The 22,905-nt window shown below is 33.2% G+C and overlaps 3 protein-coding genes and 1 long non-coding RNA gene across 5 annotated transcripts; 2 read left to right on the top strand and 2 right to left on the bottom strand.

The window, feature by feature from the left end:
- Nucleotides 1-2,799: 2,799 nt before the first annotated feature.
- LOC132731824 (uncharacterized) lies at nt 2,800-6,945 on the bottom strand. Of its 2 annotated transcripts, none has more exons than XM_060718097.1 (3): nt 6,803-6,945; nt 5,103-5,364; nt 2,800-4,847 (listed from the first exon to the last, which is right to left on the bottom strand). In XM_060718097.1, exons 1-3 carry the CDS (start codon nt 6,824-6,826, stop codon nt 3,691-3,693), a joined length of 1,443 nt encoding a protein of 480 aa, XP_060574080.1. In that variant the 5' UTR covers nt 6,827-6,945; the 3' UTR covers nt 2,800-3,690. The 2 variants fall into 2 exon arrangements, with proteins under 2 accessions (XP_060574080.1, XP_060574081.1); XM_060718098.1 differs by lacking the exon at nt 6,803-6,945 and adding an exon at nt 6,364-6,600.
- A 908-nt stretch (nt 6,946-7,853) lies between these two features.
- LOC132731828 (uncharacterized protein DDB_G0283697-like) lies at nt 7,854-10,448 on the bottom strand. Its single transcript, XM_060718102.1, has 2 exons — nt 10,437-10,448; nt 7,854-10,112 (listed from the first exon to the last, which is right to left on the bottom strand). Exons 1-2 carry the CDS (start codon nt 10,446-10,448, stop codon nt 7,854-7,856), a joined length of 2,271 nt encoding a protein of 756 aa, XP_060574085.1.
- A 4,207-nt stretch (nt 10,449-14,655) lies between these two features.
- LOC132731826 (uncharacterized) lies at nt 14,656-16,086 on the top strand. The gene is made up of 2 exons (XR_009625938.1): nt 14,656-15,369; nt 15,924-16,086. It is a non-coding gene; the product is annotated as an uncharacterized LOC132731826 (long non-coding RNA).
- Nucleotides 16,087-17,085: 999 nt separating this feature from the next.
- Nucleotides 17,086-21,428, top strand: LOC132731825 (glutamyl-tRNA(Gln) amidotransferase subunit C, mitochondrial-like). The gene is made up of 3 exons (XM_060718099.1): nt 17,086-17,105; nt 18,733-18,852; nt 20,255-21,428. Exon 3 carries the CDS (start codon nt 20,421-20,423, stop codon nt 20,889-20,891), a length of 471 nt encoding a protein of 156 aa, XP_060574082.1. The 5' UTR covers nt 17,086-17,105; nt 18,733-18,852; nt 20,255-20,420; the 3' UTR covers nt 20,892-21,428.
- The last annotated feature ends 1,477 nt before the right edge of the window (nt 21,429-22,905 follow it).

The following is a 22,905-nucleotide window of genomic DNA, read 5'->3' as shown; positions in this document are numbered from 1 at the left end:
TGCGCGATATAAATATAAACTGAAGTTCAGATAGCATTATTTCGGAGCTGAGTTAATCAGGTTATTTGTTGAAAAGTATATACCACAAAGTTTTCATTTTTAAATATATGTAAAATCAGAGATTTGTACATTATTTCATTTTAGCTCCGTGATGACATCTGTTTGATGAGTAGAATAAGTGCGCGTGCAAGACAGCAGTGCAACCGCGGAACCTCGTGGCGGGAAATTTAACAGTTGTTGATGCAGGTATGTATAAACATTACACATATTTGAAATATTAAATCATGTGTATAAGCCGTGTACGAAGATATTGATCATTTCATTTTAATAGATTTAATATAATGCCACGAGTGTTGTGACAAAATAATTGTACATTATGTTGTTTTCTTTGTGATTTTTTACAGTTTAAAATTGTGTACCTTTTGATGAAGAACAATGGAATTTATGAACAACATGAAGAAGATATATCATATTTTATTTTTATGTACTTGAGATCTTATATCACAGTTTTCATTATACAATATCACAGATTTAGCTATTATGACTCCGAAAAAAACCAACAAATAATTACAAATAACACATTAAAATTTGCCAAAGGTGTCTTAGTATTGCATGGGAGGGACCGTAATTTAATACCATGTTTCTCTTTCAACTATTACTTAGTGTCCAGCTTTATTTGTCATCCAATGAAAACGCTGTATTTCTTAAAAATTATGTGCGTTAATTTTCATAGAAGTACAAAAGTCGATACTATATCGAACTACGTCCATAGTCGACTTCTATTTTTCATAGTACTTCATAAAACCGCATAGTGACGTAATAAAGTGAATGATAATGAGGCCAAATAAAGTTTGACACTAAATATGTTAGTGTTCATCCGTGCTGTTATACAGAAATTAGAAACATTCTCCTGTCGTTGTCCTCCCGTCGAAGTTTTTAATTTCTGTAGAACAGCACGGATGAACACTAACATATACATAATACATATACTGAGTAAAGGTAAATGTACAATGTTATGATAGGTAAGTGTATACTTACATTACTAAATGGCATTTATATATTACATACATATGATTACTTAAAAAAAATAAAACGGTTTTCAGTGTTTAAAGCTGATAAACTTAAATCATTGATAAGAATTACCTTTGAAACTTTAAGAAAAGGGCAACATAATAGATAATATTATACCTCACGATATAGCCTTATGTTATGTCACTGTTAAAATAATTCCCCAGGGGCGACTAATCTATATAAACCTAAGAAAATATGGTGCTCTTGTTCTCTCCCCTGCAAAATTGATGAAAATAAAAACAAGAACTGTCGGAGGACAGTAACGCTCGACTATTTGAAAATTTGTCACAAGGGTGTTTCATTGAGTATAATAATGCTTACCTATATGAATACATAAAATTGTCCGAAAAGGTACAAACCCTTCAGTAGTTATGGAGATACCAGCTTACAAGCAAAAATTTAACCTAGAATTTCTAAGTCGAAAAAGGGGAAAAAATATGCAAAAAAGCAATCAGAGTTATGGGACTTATGCCAATCATCTTAGATAATCACAGACAACAAGTGTGTGCAGTTTCAATACATTCCCTTCAGTAGTTATGGAGATACCAGCTTACACGCAAAAACTTAACCAAGAATTTATGAATCGAAAAAGGGGGCATAATTATGCAAAAAAGTAAATCAGAGTTATGGGACTTGTGCCAATCATCTAAGATAATCACAGACAACAACAGTTTGAAGTTTCAATCCATTCCCTTCAGTAGTTATGGAGATACCAGCTTACACGCAAAAACTTAACCAAGAATTTCTAAGTCGAAAAAGGGGCATAATTATGTAAAAAAGCAAATCAGAGTTATGGGACTTGTGCCAATCATCTTAGATAATCACAGAGAACAAGTGTGTGAAGTTTCAATCCATTCCCTTCAGCACTTATGGAGATACCAGCTTACATACAAAAACTTAACCAAGAATTTCTAAGTCGAAAAAGGGGCATAATTATGAAAAAAAGCATATCAGAGTTATGGGACTTGTGCCAGTCATCTTAGATAATCACAGAGAACAAGTGTGTGAAGTTTCAATCCATTCCCTTCAGTAGTTATGGAGATACCAGCTTACACGCAAAAACTTAACCAAGAATTTCTAAGTCGAAAAAGGGGCATAATTATGTAAAAAAGCAAATCAGAGTTATGGGACTTGTGCCAATCATCTTAGATAATCACAGAGAACAAGTGTGTGAAGTTTCAATCCATTCCCTTCAGTACTTATGGAGATACCAGCTTACACGCAAAAACTTAACCAAGAATTTCTAAGTCGAAAAAGGGGCATAATTATGTAAAAAAGCAAATCAGAGTTATGGGACTTGTGCCAATCATCTTAGATATTCACAGAGAACAAGTGTGTGAAGTTTCAATCCATGCCCTTCAGTAGTTATGGAGATACCAGCTTACATACAAAAACTTAACCACAGGGACGCCGACGCCGACAAATGGGTGACTGCATTAGCTCGATTATTCTGCGAATAGTCGAGCTAAAAATGAATAGCTCTCGACAGCGGTGAAAAAATACATTAAAATGTTGGTTCGGGGTAAAAGTGCATATTAGCAACCCTTGAACTGACCGTCTCGGGCGTTTCTTCAGTTTTCACGTTGCTTATATGCACAGAGAAATGTGTTATTTTCATAATGTTTTCCCGTGCCTGATTCATCTTGTACTTTTGACTATTATACAAGTGCTTTATAAAACAGTTAAATCTGAAAAAAAGTTGATTAATTTGTTTGAAATAACACAACGCAATATCATAATGTTTATATATAAAATGCAAAATAAATTGTAATTTATACATTTCAACACACTAAAAAATATCTAAAATAGTTTACCCAACTTCACCCTGACATGTTTGACAATATATAAAATATATATGAAACTTATAAATCTATATAAAAGGTACAAAAAAAATCTTACAATCTCACTACTGATTAAAACACAACAAAACAAATTGTACAAAAATATCTACATGATCCACCTTTTCTGAGCAATCAAATTATCCATATCCTATCATTGGTATCAAACTCACATTTGCTCTACTTTAAAAAATCACATTTTCGTCATATGAAGTGTATGTTGTAAGAGACATGCGCCCAATATTCATTGAAATTCAAAATGAATTTATATTCATACAATTAATAAAAAGAAAAACAATGGTCCTTTTCAGGCATATAAACATGTAATAATAAAGTACAGGATGTACATACCGGTATAATATAAGTAAACATATTATTAAAAAATAGTTTGTAGTAAATAAACTTTGTCCTTTTTCAACTTTTTAATACAAAAACAATACAGGTTTATAAAAAAAAAACTTTTTGCTTCTTCGGCGCTGCAATATCTAGAATTCTATACGATATATTATTAGTACCATTAATCTCAGTTATATACCGGCTGGCATCTATTGAATTTTGTACCAATGTTTCCTTTTAACCACGGCAGTAACAAACACTTTTCCACAGCGTCGAAGAATGATGACATAAGATTTATTGTCATTTGGTAAATCCTTATTTCGAAAACATTATTCATTATTACAACTTTATTACTCCCATGTTCCCAGACCTTTCGTTTAATCATACGTCTTTCGAAGTAAACTCATTCAGTTTTCTTTACTAACAATTTTGATGTTTGAGTGTTTTACCAAAATACAAAAATAAGTGTTAACTGCGTTAACTCATTGTGATCACCTTCCCTAGTATTTGCGTTTTCACCACCCTGTCTATTCCTGCTGTCGTCAAAACGATGCCCCATTCTGTCACCCGACCCTGACTCAAACGGTATCAGCTCTTGCATATCATTTGCCGTGACTGTAGACGACCCCGTTGCGTTTTGAATCATCTTTAGATTAGTATTTTCATAATCAAATTCTTTTAATTCTTCCATCCGTGGTTCATTTATGTTTTCTTCAGTACTTCGACTGGACTTGTGTGTGTATCTATACATGAAACGGTTGGCAGCGTGTCTTTGGTCGTCAGGCAGATTCTCCAAATCAAATGATTTTAGATGGTGCATCTTCTTCACATTGACCTTAGACGATATTGTTGTTCGTTGAAACATTCTCAAGTTGGTGTTTTCATAATCAACTTTTAATTCTTGCATCCGTGGTCCATGTTCTTCGTCTTCAGCCCGAGGACTAGAGTTCAAAACCACACTGCAGATATGTGTGCACAGAAAGCTGTTAACATTTTTGCTTTGGTCCTCACGCAGGTTCCTTATAATATCCGAGTGGAATCTACACTCTTCTAGAGCTTCTATAATTAGTTGTGTCATCTCTGCTGAAGCCTCGACCTTCATGACATGCGTCATAAAGTTATCCCACCATTCCTTTCTCTTCTCTGGAACGTTATCCCTGCAGTTTGCAACTTGTTCGTAAAATGGCAAAAACATTTCATAGTCATGGCTTATCAGTGAATCGATAATTAAAATAGGCTCCGTCCTTTCTAGCAGAAGGCAGTGCGAGCATGATCGTCCTGTTTCAGCACGTGAGGAGTCTGCATTGTTGACGATGCTATCATATGCGACCGTGATACTACTAGCTATATGCTCACCACACTCGAAAATGATGTCAATGAAGGACAGCAGTGTACGACAATCCCTTCTTAAAACTAATCCTAATACGGTTCTAGCAAGATTCTTGGACTTATCCAAAGAACGGAGCTCGTTGTATTCATCTTCAGTAATGCAGTATTTGGATAAAAGATGGTCTAACAAATTGGACACATCTAGGTCAACGGCAATCATTCGTGCGTTCTTTGAAATGGCTCGACACAGGAAATCGCGTAAAGGTCTTTCATCTAGAAAACAAAGTTGAATGTGTACTTAGTGGCATGTTATTTGTTATGGGTTCATTTTAATACCGACATTAGATTTTGTTATAAGTGAATTAATTTGTGTAACAAGTTAATAAGTATTTGGTCCTCTCTAATCTTGATTAGTTCTTTTACTTAAAACAATTGTGTGTCATAAAGAGACTGCAACAAATCTAATAAAACATACTATCAAAAGACTAAGTACATTAGCAGGGGTAATGAGATTGAGTTGAAACTTACCTTCAGTAGATTGAAGTTCCCTTTTCCTTTCATCACACCATGATGATGTTTCGAATTTTAGTGGCACACATTTTCGCTCAAGATTCAGCTTAGATTCATCATTAGTTTCAACGGTAGTTGTACCATGATAAGACGATTGTAGGGCATTACGACTTCCTGAGTCAGCTACCACCATACCATGACATCCATGTGGATCGGTGACAGTACGACGATTGTCTCGTTCTAATTCTTGTATTCCACTCATTTCATTCTCATGGCTGTCCTAAAGTATTGATCAAAACCCAATTAACATGTTATTAAATGAAAATGAATTATAACAAAAAAAATCAAGACCATACTATACTGTATTAGTTACAACAGATTTTTAATTGCTTGTTAATATAGAAAACGCTTGGGGTATTCATCTTTTGGATAATATTTTGTTTTTAAAAATTACATAGAGGTAAATTATCTCTACTTAATTGTATTCAAAATTAAACCCTTGAGGGCATGACTGGTGACATGTCCCGTTAGTACTCGATAACAACAGTTTCTATTTTTATGTATGTCCTAGATATCAATCAGTCAGTTTGAGAATAAAGGTATGACTATTTAATTGGCAATGCTTATTTTTATCAATATTGCGCAGACAAATGACCTGAATACATGTACTCATACATGGCCGGACTATATGAAAGACGGTCGTTCTGACTCATAGTAGTACTTGGAATATTTTGATATTATGGTAGCTTTATACGGTATTACAAAATCACAATTTCTTAGCCCTTTCACTTTCAGTCAATTTCTGACTATTATCAGTGAGGTTTTCCGAATAAGTTACAGTTGATTCGGAACATCTCCCCGATTATCAGAATAAAATCAGTTGACACACTGACGGATTTTCATAAAAATATTAGAGTCAATACGGATAGAAGTAACTCTACCACATTATTTCAGATCATGAAATTTAAACAAAAACAAAGGGTGTAATATTTGTATAATGAGTATTTAACGAATGTATTTATTTGACATCCAACGGAAAAATGTCATTTTCGAAAAAATAATGATTGAAAATATAATAAGTCTGTCAGTCAAAATCGATTTAAGAATGCCCATTGTCAACTTATTAAAACCAACTCTGAAAAGTCGTCAATAGCTATAAAGTTTGTAGATCTACATGTACTTTCGTTTTCTAAAGACACTATATAGTAAGTGTAATTATAATCACTTCTATATTTAAGAATTTATTCTATTTATGTAAACTTGTACACGAATATATTACATGTGTAGGTTAAACCGACATCCCGCAAATAGAGGGGTGATTTTTTTGGAAACATTTTTAACTGGTTCGGAGTCCTTATCTAAATAATGACGAAAAGAGCCGGCAACTTCCGATTTGATATTGCTAAAGATAGGAATTATGTCAAATCATGGGATTCCACTGATGTATTTCCAAAAAAAGTGCAATTTTGATAACAATCTTAAAAATCATTTTTAATCAGACATACATGACTTTAAATTGATATTCTAAAGAATCCTAAAAAAAAGCATTTGTTTAAATCTGTATTTTCACTGATGTCATATTTGACAAAACGTTATAACAAAAAAGTCAAAATCGAAAGTGGATTTAAATTAAATTCATTTACGACTGATATCTAATAATTAAAAGAAATAAAATATTTTTTCCTGGGGTTTAGATATTTTTGTTTTTAATTACTAACCTTGTAGCTGTTGTTATTATTCATTCTGGTTCAGAACCCTTAATCTCCAACTAAAAGAAGATACAAATTATCGCACAACCAACAATGGAGCAATCGGAATACCTCGATGATTATTCATGACGAAGATGGCCGAGAAGATGCGATTTGCCCTGTCCTGTTTTTTTTTGTTTTTGGGGGTGGGTGCGGGGGGTCCTCCTTGGTTCCTTGCCGCTGGTTCTTGTTGCTATGTCGTGTGGATGTTGCGTTTATTGAACGTCGCCTTTCCTTGTTGATCTTGTTTATCATATTTTTTGACAATGGAGTTGATATGTCATGATGTCATGTTAACTATCGACTAAGTGGTAAACCATAATGTCGATATCGCTTTTTGGCAAACGTTAAATTAAGTCTACTAATCAGTTTCTACCATGTGACTGAAATTCTTAGTTCGCATCATCTTTAAACATACCGATGCTTCATACTTTTCTTATATACTGTACATTTGATTGCCCTTTTCGTTCCTCATTACATGTGTCATTTTTATCGTTTGTGAAGTTTAAATCAAGGCACATGCGACAATGACATACAAATATTCGTCTGAAGATAAATATCTGGAAAAAGTGATCCCTCAGAAGCATCAAAAACAGCAATTTAAGTACATGATAATTGCAAACTCGGTTTGACTGAGTCTGTGCATGAGGCAAAATGAAAAAGTGCAACATCCCTCACTCCCCCTAGCACCGGTCCGAGTGATATTCGATTCTCAACACTTAAAATGGCTGGACTCAATGATCCCGTAGAATCTGTAAGACTCTGTTAGCTTTGATTTCAACATTCTGCTTTCTATACGAGTTTTATCTTAACTGTATTTAACAAGGATTATATTCTAATATCAACATGCAACGTTCTAAATAGTAATGAAATATCTTGTATAATCAAATCTTATTATTATTACAAGAATTATTTTTGGGGTTTAAATAATTTTCCTTTGATGTGTAGATAAAAAATATCCGATCGAGCAAGACTGGTTGTTAATGAATATTAATTATTAATAGATTTTCCACCATTTTATTCAGTGTGGATCCAGATCAGTTCCTTTTCTAGAATTTTGTTCCATATTTTCGTTCTGAATTTGAGACATTGGTACAATTTCATTAGCCTCATTATCATTTACAACTTCAGAATCCGATTGGCCACTTTCATTTTCACTGCCGTGAAATGGACTTTCACATAATTCTGTTCTATCATTCATTAGTCTGTCGTCAAAATTTGGTGTATTTCTAGACAAAAGATTATTTTCGTCATTTGTCCCTAGAGGGGCAGTTTCATTTACATCTTTAGAATTTTGATTGTTTTCATGAGTGCTTTTATTAGAATTTGTACATGGTCTTACATCGTTTTTCACATTAATTGTCTTTGGTTTTGTTTCATGTGTGTCCATTTTCATTAGTTCGTCAGTTTTAACATTGACATCTACATTAAGTGTCTTTGGTGTTGTTTCATGTATGTCCACTTTCATTAATTCGTCGGTTTTAACGTTGATATCTGCATTAATCGTCTTTGGTTCTGTTTCATGAGTGTTTAAATGTATGGATTTACCAGATCTTTCAACGTTTCTTTCATTAATTGTCATTCGTTTTGTTTCATTAGTGCTGATATCAATATCTTCATCAGGGTTAACACTCAATTGATGTAAATGCTGGCTATGGTAATGAATTCTGTTGTTGACTCGTTCTATTACAAGTATATCTTTAGGATTTGTTTCGCTTCCTTGGCTGTCTGTATCTATCCCGCTATCAAACTGTGTTGAAGAGCTGGCATCTCTGTTCGATGATGATACGTCTGAGTAATTTCTAAAAGATTGAAGAAGACTGTCATTGTCAAACTCGGGTGGTTCCTTTAATGATTCCATTTGATGCTGATGTTCACTTCTTTCGGAACATATTTCTAATGGCACATTTATACTTCCAGATTCCCTATAATTATTATTTCGATCTATTCTCTCTTTAGGGATTGTTTCGCTTTCTCGACTATGATTATCGGTTCCACTATCAAAAGATATGTGTATGTGCAATTCTTCTTTGCCCGTTACAGAATCATTCATATTGTCATTGTCATGAACCTTAAATAATCCAATGCGAGGCTCAGGTGTAATATTTTCTTTACCTGACTCGTTATTTTGGGGCATGCTTTCCCTAGAAGTTACATTATTATTAATGCGAGTATACAGAAAGGTTTCATTTGAAGATGGTGAATCATAACTACGCTTGTAAAGTATACAATCATCGCTGTTTTCTTTTAATTTTCTGAAACCATTACCCGACATACATTTGTCATTTGAAAATGAGTTGCGTTGTTCATCACTGTCGTTTTCATTTCTTAATTTTAAATGATTATCAATATCGTCTTCACAACGAATCTCTCCGTCATTATTTTCTTTTTCGTGTTTATCTGATTTGAAGCTCAGTGGTGTCTGTCTTCCCTCATTGTCAACACCTCTGCAGCTCAACACTGGCCTTTTTCTTTCATTACTATTGTCCCCGTCACTCGAGTTTGGATGCTGTTCTTGTCCTTTATCAATTAGTTGTTTGTGTTGTTCTTCATCACCCCTCGATTCTGGCCGTTGACGTTTATTGCCATCGTAGCCATAACTCACGTTTTGTTCCACACCATCACTGCTCTCACCACTCAACTTATACGTGTTCTCATCACGATGACTGTCTTTATCGAATAACTTATGGCAATTGTCCTTATTGCCATTCGCTTCACCATCTACCTGTGACTTCTTTCCCTCATCAATACTGACACTAACGCTCAAAACCGGCTTTTGTCCTTCAATGTCATTCCCTTTGTTACTTAACTTTAAATCTTCCCCTTCATTGTCATTTTCTCGATTGTTCAACTCTGGTTGTGGCCATTCATTTCTATTCGATTTGTTACTGAACTCTGATCCTTTCACCTCAACATCACTATACCCATCGCTTAGCTCTGGATATTGCCATTCAGTGCATTTTGCTTTGTTACTCAGCTTTAAATATTTCCTTTCATTGTTAATCTCTTCGCCGCCACTTAATTCTGATCTTTGCCATACATCTCTTATTCCTGTGTTACTCAAATTTGACTGTTCCTCCTCATCATCATCCCCGTTGTCTTCACTGCTCAACTCTTGCTGGGGTGTTTTATTGCCATTCCCTTCATTAAAGTTATCTTGACTTGGTAATTTTGAACGCTTTTTCCTATCTTCTTCTCTGTTTTTTCTTTTAACAACTTTATCTTTCTGGTCAGAGTGTTTTATATTCTTTTCAGGGTTACCTTCATTCTTCTCAGGTTCCTGAGTGTATAAGAACAAGGCCGCTTCTAAGATAATTATCGAATTTTTTATAGTTTTTTATTTTGCTTAAAGCCTGGATGTTAAGTGTTTCTACATATAAAGTAGCTGCTAAAATATGACAGGGTACGCTTAAGTTTGATTACATGATTTTTAAAAAACAATCTCAGAAACAATTATCAAAATGAAAATATATAAAATAAGAGAGAGTTGTAAAAGAAACTGTTTATTTGTTCAAACCTTTTGAATATTTTAAACACTCACTCTTAATATGTTAGTTTACTTGATTTTTATATATTTATTTTAAATTTTATACTATATATTTACCCGTTTATCCATGTTTATGCGTAGTTTGGTTTTGAAAATGAAACCGGATGTAATAGACAGTTAAGATATATTTATACATATTGGGGAAATAAGATTGAACCAGGAAGTTTATTGTAAAAAATATATCTATTTTTATTCCTTGGGTGTTTACCACTTTTGTTTTGAAAAATGATTAAAATGATGTAAGCTGTAGTTGTACAACCAGTACTTTACATGCCATGACTAACTTAAATGAGTGAAAAATCCCAAAAATAAAAACATGATTATTTAGGATGACCCGTTTAATATAATCAGTTCAAGTGGATAAGATAAATGCCAAATGTGTGATATTTAAATATGTTTGCTTTATTTGCATAATTAGTTTAGCGATTATTAGTATTTTAACTTTTTACGCCGTAAAAGATTGTCAACAGTTCAGAAAACCTTCTTTAGAAACATTTGAAATAATAAAAGAAATCCCTCGTATTTGATCAGTCACAGACGTTTATCAGAAAATTCGGGCAATTTTAAAGATGATAAGGTCGTTAGCGGGATAGAAAAACGAGATAGTACAGCAACATTTTGTTTCCTCTTCATTTTTAGTTCATCTTTAAAAATAAAAATGTAGAATTACTTAATGCATATTAACTTTAATATAATATATCTTTACTTTGTGAAACTGATGTTAGGCATTTAAAGGCATTTAAACATTAATGTTGCAAAACCATTTGGTCCAATCCTTAAGTATATATTCGTATAGATTTATTCTTCAACTCCTAGCATTAAAATTGTTTCTAGAGTAGGTTAGATCGGAATATCGTATCCGTTCTGTGTATTTCGAGGTTACGGATTGGATTATAATTAGACATCAGTGAGCATTTTCATAATTGATTATGATTGTCAGGTATATGTTCAATAATAATTTTACCGGAACAGATTTTATTTTCCGTTGGATGTCAAATATATAATTTCAAAGATTCTGTTTTGTATTATAGCAAATGTGAAAGGCTAGTGAATTTCAACCAGTTAGACAGTCACAAGCGAATTAAACACTCTCGCAAGTGTTATATATATAGGCAGGAAAAGTGCACGTCGGATGTGTTAGTAAATGGTGTGAGAGAAAGTAAAAACTTGAAAATGAACATTATTAGGTAGGACAATGAGTGACTTTAAAAGCTTCGGGTCATTGTTAAAATGTTTTTATTAGCAAGAGTGAAGGAAGATTAGAAATAAAAACACAACAAGTCAACTATAATACTACTTCTCAGTCACCACCTGTTTGAATTGATTAAGATCAGGCAGGGTCAAAATGTTACTGGAAATCTGGTCCCAAAGTGTGATACAGTGGTTGAAAACAAGATCTTATATAGGGTAGTCTGGTGTTATCTGTATGTTCCTAAGAGAAAGGGGTGAATATGTCTAGTAAGCCTAGATGGGGGTTTTATGTAGGTAGTAATACAAATCTGGAAACAAAATGATCCCTCGGAAGTATAAATCACAACAAAATTACATGAAAATTGCAGACTCGGTTTGGTTGAGTCTGTAAATGAGGGATAATGAATAAGTGCAATATCCCCCACGCCCCATAGCACCGGCTTGAGCGGTACTCGATTCTCAACACTTAATAGTGCTGGCATATCAATGGCTAGTGCATGGCTACTAGGTTGTGGTAAATTTGAAAAACATAATGAGTCTAAAGTCTAAAATATGCGATGCTTGAGAGAACGCCAGCCAAGATCTTCCCGTATGACTGTTAATACTGATGACAATGGGGGAATAGTCGCGTTTCATCCAGCGTATCACTCGTCTTTGGACCTTCTTTATTTTTTGGGTGTTCGATTGTGTGCGAGGGCTCAAAACAGTTGATGCACTTACTTGGGATATATTAGTAAATTGGTTCACTTTTTCCTTTTTTTTTGTTTGTTTAATGAATCGTAGGGTTTTGCTTGCATTTGATGTTATTCTTGAAATGTGTGTATTGTAGTTTAAATATGTGGAGCGGACTAGACCTATGTATTTGATGTTAAAACTTGGCCATGAAATACTTTTTATGATCTGAAGGACTTGCATTTTAAAGGGGTTGAATTCCATGTCCCACTCCCTTTCCCAGATTTGCATCTTACTGAGAGCCTCCTGTAAGGATTGCGAGTCTGGGGAAGAGTTTATATTGATGTAGACCACGGTGTCATCTGCAAAGAGGCGAATTTGAGACTTGAAGACAGTAGATGGAAGTTCATTTATATAAATGAGAAAGCAGAGCGCGCCAAGGACAGAGCGTTGGGGGACAACAGTTTTACTGGGACTTCTGTAGAGTGTTCATCATCCAGTACAACCAATTGACTCCGACCACGGATTTATATTACTATTGTAAATATGATCCGTGCTCCTACCTATTAGGAAGAGCGTGTCCAAATGCATGAGAAGTTTTGTTGGGACACCGTTGTCTTGTTCAAAGGCAAGAAGTAATTTACGGTGATTTACTTTATAAATTGCTTAGCTGAAGTCAAGGAGAATAATTAAGATCTGTTTAAATTGTTTGTTTGTGACAATTATGAAAGGAGGTACGTAGCGGCCTTAAAAGTGCTGTTGGTGCTTAGCAAAGGCGCTGCCTTACAAGCCGTCCATCTGTGCTAGGGGCTCACGCTCCCTAGCACACGTACCATCCTCTCTGCATACATCGTAGGGCCACTCCCATTGGCTTAAATCAGGACATCGGCTGCTGGTCCCAAATTGTTGACGAAGTATACAAGTGCTGATAACGGACAGAGTGATTTTTAAGTTTATTATCCGCCAAGCCGCAAACCTTTTGCCGATGCCGGGCAGTGCCCTGTGCCTTCTCAGCGAAATACACGCAATTAGGGAAAGTTGGGAGTGTATGCATGCATTGTCTGTGTTTTATTATGTATTCAGCTCAGACTTTCAAATTGGCCAGCGATTGGGTGAAAAAAAACACTCAATTTTAGACCATAATTTTCTCATAATGTCTATGGAAAAACAAATATTCACTAAGGTACGTGAATATGTTAAATAAAGTGCAATATTTGACCCTACGTCAAAATTTTATGAAAAAAATATTCATATTCGGTATTCTCTTCAAATACGTGAACGGTAATTAGTCATACCTTGTAAACTACGTACTTATGCACTGTTTAAAACAAATTTTTGTAGGGAACCTTATTTAGCAGTAATCAAAGATAAAAATATTAGAGCTTGTTTTACAAAGTTAAGGATAAGTTCTCACAAATTACAAATAGAGATTGGGAGATATAAAAAAAATCAAGTCTGATAAAAGAGTTTGCGAAGTTTGCAACTCAAATGAAGTTGAAGACGAGCTACATTTTGTTACTGCTTGCAATGCTTTTACTAGTCAACGCAGCATTTTATATAGTGAAATAAAAGATAAGAATTTAAACTTTGAAAAAATGTCTGAAATAAGCAAATTCATTTGGTTAATGAGCAACGAAGATGAAAAAATCATAAAACAATTTGTAGATTTTATTTTTACTTGTTTTAAACTCAGAAATGGTAATGAGAAAACATAAATTAATTTAACTTGTATAACTATATATATATATATATATATATATATATATATATATATATATATATATATATATATATATATATATATATATATATATATATATATATATATATATATATATATATATATAGAAATTAATGAGAGAATATATATATATATATATTTTTTTAAAATTGAGAGAGACATGTGTATTGTACAGTTTTGTTACAAAACAGGTATACGCTATCTGTTTGTGTAAATTAAATGTTATTCGAAGAATAAAAACAAAATGTAATTTTCAATTCATATATATATATGTAGTTATGATGTTTAATTATAGTTCGCGAAACCCTGTCATTTGCTGTGTTTGTTTTGTTTTTGTTTTTTCTTTAAGTTTATTGTTGTTACTATAATACGAATCAAGTTTTAGTTTCTTTAACGTCTTTATTTGATCTTTGATCTCATTATTATTATTGTGATTCACATGTCATTTAACATGACCCTTGATTGGAAATAAAAGTTATTCTATTCTATTCTATTCTATCTTGGAAAAACCAATACGAGAGTCTGACCTATTGGCTGCATCGCAACTTTTCGGTCCTTTCCGGCAGTCTTCGGATCAATCGGACCATCGTCGGAAGACTGACGGAAAAAAGCCGGAAAATTGCCTGCTAAGGGAGGTAATCGCTGCGAAGGTCGAAGAAGGCATGTATTTACATAACCGTGAAATAGATCTAGATCTATAACTTCAATAAGTTTTCATTATAATTTAAATTTAAGTTTTTTTATCTACTTAAATGCTTATCTTTAACCAGCTTTATAGAATAAAATAGCTACTAACGATGTGAATCAGTAAAATTTGTTTGTTTTGAAATGATTCGCCCCACTCTTGATTCGCCCAACACCCGATTCGCCCACATTACTTTTGGAAGAAAAAAATGATCATGTAATTGTGACATGTCACAAAATTTCGGCGTGTGACATTGCTAATCATGAGAAAAGACATTATAAAACCATATTTTTTTATATTTAATGATATATAATATTATCCTAGACTGGTGTATCCTGTTGTCTCTTATTATCGTGGGGCTAAGTAGTTCTGGCTTCTAAAACTTTATAAGCCGCTATTTAACATTTTTGTTTGTCATCTGATGCAGCATTAAAGTTTAGACCCGTTACGAAACCTAAACGGAATAACATAAGTTGATTTAACCTTATTTTTCACTTGCAAATACACTTGACCAAATCAATTCTTGTGCATTTTACAATAAAACAATTCTTTTAACATTGTTCTATACCAATTAAAGTATCGAAATATTAATACCGTCATTAAAATTGCCTTTTTAACTGTAAAACATCAATAACGCCGACCACAGTGGGCCATGACATTTAGGTGCCACGCGAGACCTCGTATGACATCATTCACGGCAGGTACGTATATTAGCTAGCCCGTACGGTTAGGGCAAAGTGGTGTTAGACTTAGGTGTGGGCAAGGTGATGTCAGACCTAGGTTTGGGCAAGGTGATGTCAGACCAAGGTTAGGGCAAGGTGACATGGGCTAAGGTTAGGGCAAGGTGATGTCAGACCAAGGTTAGGGCAAGGTGATGTCAGACCAAGGTTAGGGCAAGGTGATGTCAGACCAAGTTTAGGGCAAGGTGATGTCAGACCTAGGTTAGGGCAAGGTGATGTCAGACCAAGGTTAGGGCAAGATGATGTCAGACCAAGGTTAGGGCAAGATGATGTTAGACCAAGGTTAGGGCAAGGTAATTTCGGGCAAGGTGATATCAGGCCAAGGTTCAGGTAAGGTGATGTCAGACCAAGGTTTGGGCAAGATGATGTCACTACAGTCAGGTTAGGGCAAGGTGATGTTGGGCCTTGGTTTGGGCAACTTTTTGTCACATGTTCCAATCGTTGTTTGATACACTGATTACTTAATTTGACAATTTAATCATTAATTATATTTTATTTAATGTCTCTTTTTTCAGGATGGAAAAATGAGATAATGCATTTCATACAAAACATCTTAAATAAAGTACCAGGCAAGAGAAGGCTAGGAGTTTACAGGTTTATGCCATTCTTCTTTGTTTATGGAGCTCTTTTAGAATTGGCTATGATCAAGTGGACTGTGAATGGTCACAACTTTTGTAAGTATTGAAATATTAAGATAAGTGTGACCTACTGGTATGTAGCTAATTGCTTAAGATGGCTGACTTAAAACACTTGCCCCAAACTGCTATGGGTTGAATTCCCATCAGATATTGACTCTTTCATGTGAGGAAGCTATCCAGCTATCTTATGGAAGGTTAGTGATGTCAGACAATGCACAAAGAGGTTGTCTTTAATCTAAGTCATCATATGACATCGACCTTATAAATTACTGTACATTGTATATTGTTGGTGGTGTGACTAGTCACTTGAAACAAATCAATAAGCATCAGTTAATTAATTTTGTGATGAAGTTGTCACAAGATACCTTTACTTAAATAGTGAAGTAATGCTTTATAATTTCATTTATGTTTGTCATAGTTCCTTAATTGTATAAATGAGAAACAAAAACAAGGGAAAAAGCAACTTTATCTTGTAAGTGTTATGAAATATCTATTATAATGTATGGCAGTATAAATATAGATATGTAGAAGCGTAAGGATGAAAATTGATATGATTCTAAATATTTAATTATGAAAAAAACAATATAAATGAAAGGAAATCATAAGACTTATGTCTACCTGTGTTTTCTTATATTTACGAATATTGATATTTAAACATTTTATTTGAAATATAAAAAGATATAAAAATCTAACTTCCTTAATACCTCTTTTGGCTTGCTGAATTTCCTGGGCTTTGCCAGCTTCCATTTTTGGAACTGCCTATCTATTTTTGGTAATATTAGAATGAAAATTTGAAGTTGGCTAACAGACTAGAACCTTGTAAGACTACACGGAGGTGCAGGCTGGCCTGGCTCGATACTGATGACAAAAGTTAATCACAGTAGGTTCAAGCAGAACGAGGGTTACAGTAATAGGGGCTTGACAATGATGTTTATTTTTGCAGATAAAACATACACAAGGAAACAGGTAGAAGAAGAGGCTTGGAAACAGATAGAACGAGAAAAACTAAGAGAAAAAGTATTTGCACAGCTAAAATTTCAAAAATAAACTGTCCACTAGGTATGTCCATATTGTATATTATTATATTATCTATAAATATCTTTGAAATAGTTACTTTTCTGTGATTGGTTAAAAAGTAAGAATTACAAATCAATTTCAGGGTATATTAACTGTTTTTATTTTATGAATGATGAATATAAATATACATGTTATATAAAGGATATAGACTTTTTGGCTGGTAAATATGATGTGATATGCACAAAATGTATAAAGTACAGAAGTGTGCCGTTCTGCGGAATAGTATCACTTGTGTTGTGTAAAGTATACAACCATTATAAACACTCATGGGAATACAACTTTATACAGTCAAATCAAATGATACAGACAAATGATACAGTACAGTCATGTAATATCATCAATGTTAATGTTTCGATTTGTGTAGAATGTTTAATATGGTATGATGTTACATATCAACAGGAACTGAAACAAACAATCTCATGTAGCAAGAAGTTTCACAAAATTTAGATGATTGACTATCATTTATGTGTTGGTCTTACAACTGCATCTCACAGATAGTTCATAAGATACATATACATCTCAGAGATAGTTCATTAGATACATCTCAAAGATAGTTCATTAGATACATCTCAGAGAAAGTTCATTAGATACATCTCAGAGATAGTTCATTAGATACATATACATCTAAAAGATAGTTCATTAGATACATATACATCTAAGAAATAGTTCATTTTATACATCTCGAAGATAGTTCATTAGATACATCTCGGAGAAAGTTCATTTGATACATCTCAGAGATAGTTCATTAGATACATATACATCTAAGAGATAGTTCATTTGGTACATATACATCTCAGAGATAGTTCATTAGATACATATATATTTCAGAGATAGTTCATTAGATACATATCAGAGATAGTTCATTAGATACATGTACATCTCAGAGATAGTTCATTAGATACATCTCAAAGATAGTTCATTAGATACATCTCAGAGAAAGTTCATCAGATACATCTCAGAGATAGTTCATTAGATACATATACATCTAAAAGATAGTTCATTAGATACATATACATCGAAGAAATAGTTCATTTTTATACATCTCGAAGATAGTTCATTAGATACATCTCAGAGAAAGTTCATTAGATACATCTCGGAGATAGTTCATTAGATACATATACATCTAAGAGATAGTTCATTTGATACATATACATCTCAGAGATAGTTCATTAGATACATATATATTTCAGAGATAGTTCATTAGATACATATCAGAGATAGTTCATTAGATACATGTACATCTCAGAGATAGTTCATTTGATACATATACATCTCAGAGATAGTTCATTAGATACAAATATATTTTAGAGATAGTTCATTAGATACATATCAGAGATAGTTCATTAGATTCATATATATTTCAGAGATAGTTCATTAGATAAATATCAGAGATAGTTCATTAGATATATATACATCTCAGAGATAGTTCATTAGATACATATATATCTCAGAGATAGTTCATTAGATGCATATACGTCTTAGAGATAGTTCATAATATACATTTACATCTCAGAGATAGTTCATTAGATACATATTCATCTCAGAGATAGTTCATTAGATACATATACATCTTATGGATAAATAATGATTAATTAATTTTATATTACAGTTTGATTGAAGTATGCCTGCTGGAGTTTCATGGAAAAGATATTTAACAGTAACAGCAGCTGCAGTGTTTTCAATGTTACTGGGATCTCAGTTTACACACAGTATATATAAACCACTTGCTGTAAGATATATTTATAAAACTTTAACATGTCAGTAAGTTAATTCAGATGTAAAAACAGTATTTCTTTAAAATATGTGTTGGTGGTGTTGGTAGTTCAGTTGTAAGCCACTTTGAATTCATCAGAGCCACTGCATTGTTCCTAGGTATACTGTCAGGCAGTTAACCAGTATTAGTACTTTCACTTTTGCAAGGAACTGGTAACTTCTGCCAGAGCAGAGGGACAGTACAATTGACCATGGATAAGATTTCTTGAAATATCACAAAGAAAATGATATTTATATGCACATTCTGGGTATAGAACCCTGGTCCCCTGATTCATATTCCAACTTATTGAACAATCTACCTGTTGAACTAAACTGACTGTTTTTAACATGTGTAATTCATGTGTAACTGTATATTTTTATAAATACAAATGTCGGTTCATGTGTTACAATATTATTATATATTATAATATTATTACAATATACACATTTTATTTGTAGCTGATATTCAAACTAAAGGAGAGCAGTGGGTTAGGTGTCTGCCTCTCAACCCATGGATCATTGGTTTGAGCTCTTATCCGGTCATGGCCATGTTTCTTCATATGACACCAGTACTGGTTGGTTCCAGGAAGCGGACTCGAAAGTGATTAATATAAGTTGAAAGAACTTGTTTCGCAATCGAGTTTAAATAAATATGTTTAAACCATATTCAAATCAAACTAAATAAACTGTTAGGTTAGTTTTCAAAAATTTAAACAATGAACTTATTTTTTGTTGTTTTTATTATCAAGGAATTTCTTATATATTTAATCAGAACCATTATGGAATACCTTGTTGGGCATTTAGTCTGGTTCTACAATTACTGCTCTAACTTTCAGAATGTGGTCGGTTTTACTCAGGTGCCCGTTTGTGCCTGGAATAATGCACAGAATGGCACCTGAGATCTTCTCTGGAAAGTTACCACATGACCTATACTGTATTTGTGTGTCGTAAAACCCAACCAACAAAATATATAGAAAAAATGTAGGGATGGAGAAGATTTATCCGGTGAGCGAGAAAGTGTATTTTGTCGAGCTTTAGCGAGCCAAGATTCACTGGCGCCGTGAACCGGATAAACTTTCTCCATCCCGACATCAACCATGTATTTGATTAATCCTGCTTTTTATCATGTTTTTAGAATAATTAAATGGTTTCATTCTTCTTTTTCCCTAATAAAATAGCATCTATTTGCAGTTTCTTTTTGCTGCTTAACATGTGACGTCATCATGTGACTAAATGACCGGAGATAGATAAGTTTATCGGGCAAGGCTTTATCCAGCTGATGATATAGACAGTAGCAGGATAAAACAACAACAAATGCTGCTGTGTCTTATCCTGAATCATACTGGTTATTACATGTTTCCTCTTTTATTTTATTTCAGGGATTTCAGGAAAAAGTAGAAATACGTAAAGCAGAGATCAGAGCAATGCAAGCCAAAGAAGAAGAAATTGAAGGTTAAGGTCACATTTAAAAAAGAAAACATTGATACTGTGTACTTTGCTATCTTAATCTTTTTTGGTGTGCAGTTTAATTTGTTTATTGAAACAATGGCTCTTAATATAGCTTTCAAAGTGTTGAGACTAAATAGATTATGCAGTGTTAACTTTGGTCAGAGAGTTTGTTGTTTAAACTCCAAGATACCAAATGAACCCCAGTGGAAGGAAATAAACCCAAAGAATCTTCCTCCTGTCCCAGACCTTACAGATGAAATGATTAATCATCTTGAACGACTGTCATTAGTGGAGGTGAATAATAAAGCAGGTGTAGACAGGTTGCGGAGTGCTATAGAATATGCAAATCAGTTATATATGGTTAATACAGACGATGTAGAACCTATGTATTCAGTGTTAGAGGATCGTGAACTCCTGCTTCGTGATGATATTGTGACAGAAGGTGGATGTAAAAAATCTATTCTTCAAAATGCAGTGAAACGTGATGAAGATTATTTCGTCGCACCTCCTGGAAATATTCCGCTGAGCCAGGAGGAAACTAAAACATTTCACACTGAAACATCCTAGTATTATATATCTGTAGAAGATTTAATGTCAATTAAAACTGTCTGATTTATACTATTTTGTACAAATTGGAATTGACATTTTTAAGGATTTAATGACATTATTTGTTAATGTTTATAACGTTGTAAGGGATAATAATTATACGATTTCTGAAACAATAAACCTTATCATGAAATAAGAAATAAAAATATTTGATTATAAAGTATCTTTTAAATAATTTTGGTGTTATTTAATGTTAATAATGCTAAATTCAAATTAAAAAATTAATGTTGATTATGATTATATGAAAGTTTGTTAAGTTGTTATTTTATCAATAATCCATTATGTATGGTAAATATTTTGTGCAAATTAACTTCAATAGCTGTCTATTTTATCATCACTCAGAACAGCTTTCTTAGAATATGTAAATATGACTGCCCTATTTGTGATATACAAAAGTATTGGTTTAAATTTCAACAGCCCATTATTTAATTAACTTCTCTGTTGAACTGTCTATTGATTATTTGTTGCACATAAATGTGTAAATAAAGGATTTATCAGAGTGTCTGCTATCCTGACTTTACTAGAGTTAAAAATCTGTGTTTTAGGGCCCCTCCAATAGTCATTTTTCACGAAGACATTACTTGTAAAATATGAACAAAATATTGTTTGAAGATGTAAGTCCTAGTTAGCCTTTGAATAATTTAACAAATCATATCGGCAAGTGTCATCTTTTATCCATGTTCCTATCCACTAGACGAGAAAATTATATGTTCTAAAGATCTTGGTTAAAATTGTAATTTGAACAGAAAGATTTTGCTTACACTTTGTGCATGTGTTATTCACTCTAGGCAAATATGTATGCTTCCCAAACATGTCAGTGGAATATATAATAGTTGCTGGTATGCCATACTTTCTGCAATTGACAAAACTTTAAACTTATCTTTTCTGATGGCATCTTTTATTTGTTGCTATCTTAAATATTTAGTGTGTTGTAACCTACAAGGACCTTAATTCTTTGTGGGGATTTCAGGTAGGGTCAATATTGGACCGACTCTGGGGTTACTTAATTAACAAAAGACTTGTATAGGAAAATACATTTATGTTTTATACTGTGAAACAATGATGCACAAAGCTTAGATATTTGGCATGTAGAATTTGTTAAGTAAACCTCTACAAAAGTTACATAAATCATCACTCTGACATAAAAATTGGTCACACCCTGGAGGTCCCTAAGTTTATGTAGATTTTTATAATGTACAGATTTTGGAAATATTTTGTTTCTCAACTGCCAAGCACAGCTTAAATATTTAGCATGTAGCATCAAATTGAAGTCGTCTAAACGTTACACTTTCCGCCGCCCAGTGGGTCATACACTAATGTAAACTTATGAGTGGAAAACTACAAAATGTATAATGCTTATATATTTAGCATATAACATTGCTTTGAAGACTATAATGCTTCAAGCTAATATATTTGGAATGAGATATTGCCTTCAAGACCTCTATATAAAAAAAAGGAGAAATTTAAGACTTGTGCACATATGAAATGTTCCCACCCCGGGGAGTGATTTAGTTTTTCAAGAATAATGAAGTACATGTAGTTTCGTAAATGGGTCTATTACCTTATCTAAACATTTTTGATCTTCAAACAATTTTTCATTCTCTTTTCTTTTGGTTTATACATTGCACCAATACAGTAGAGGTAAAACAGCAACTTCCCAGCTTTACTGGTGGAGGAAGGCCTTGAGTGCATCTCCATGGATTATTTCAGGCATAAAAGGGCATCAGAGTAAAACCACCGATGTTCTGTAAGCTGGCTGGAGAACTTCTTCACATATAAGAATCCCAAGTCATTAGCAGATTCAAACTCAGAGGTGAAGGGCAAGTTTGATAAATGGATGCTTAACAGACACCAAAACGTCAAACCTTTAACATTGTAAGGGGTATGTTATATATGGATATATAAGAAAGAGATACCAATGGTACTTATACTTTTATTGAATAATCAACATAAATGCATAAAAATTGTATCAAAT

This window comes from Ruditapes philippinarum, unplaced genomic scaffold (assembly GCF_026571515.1).
Source record: "Ruditapes philippinarum isolate M1 unplaced genomic scaffold, ASM2657151v2 ctg6341_1_1_1_1, whole genome shotgun sequence".
Classification (NCBI taxonomy): Eukaryota; Metazoa; Mollusca; class Bivalvia; order Venerida; family Veneridae; genus Ruditapes; species Ruditapes philippinarum.
The sequence above is the reverse complement of the archived record's forward strand: the minus strand, read 5'-3'. Positions and strand labels throughout refer to the sequence as shown.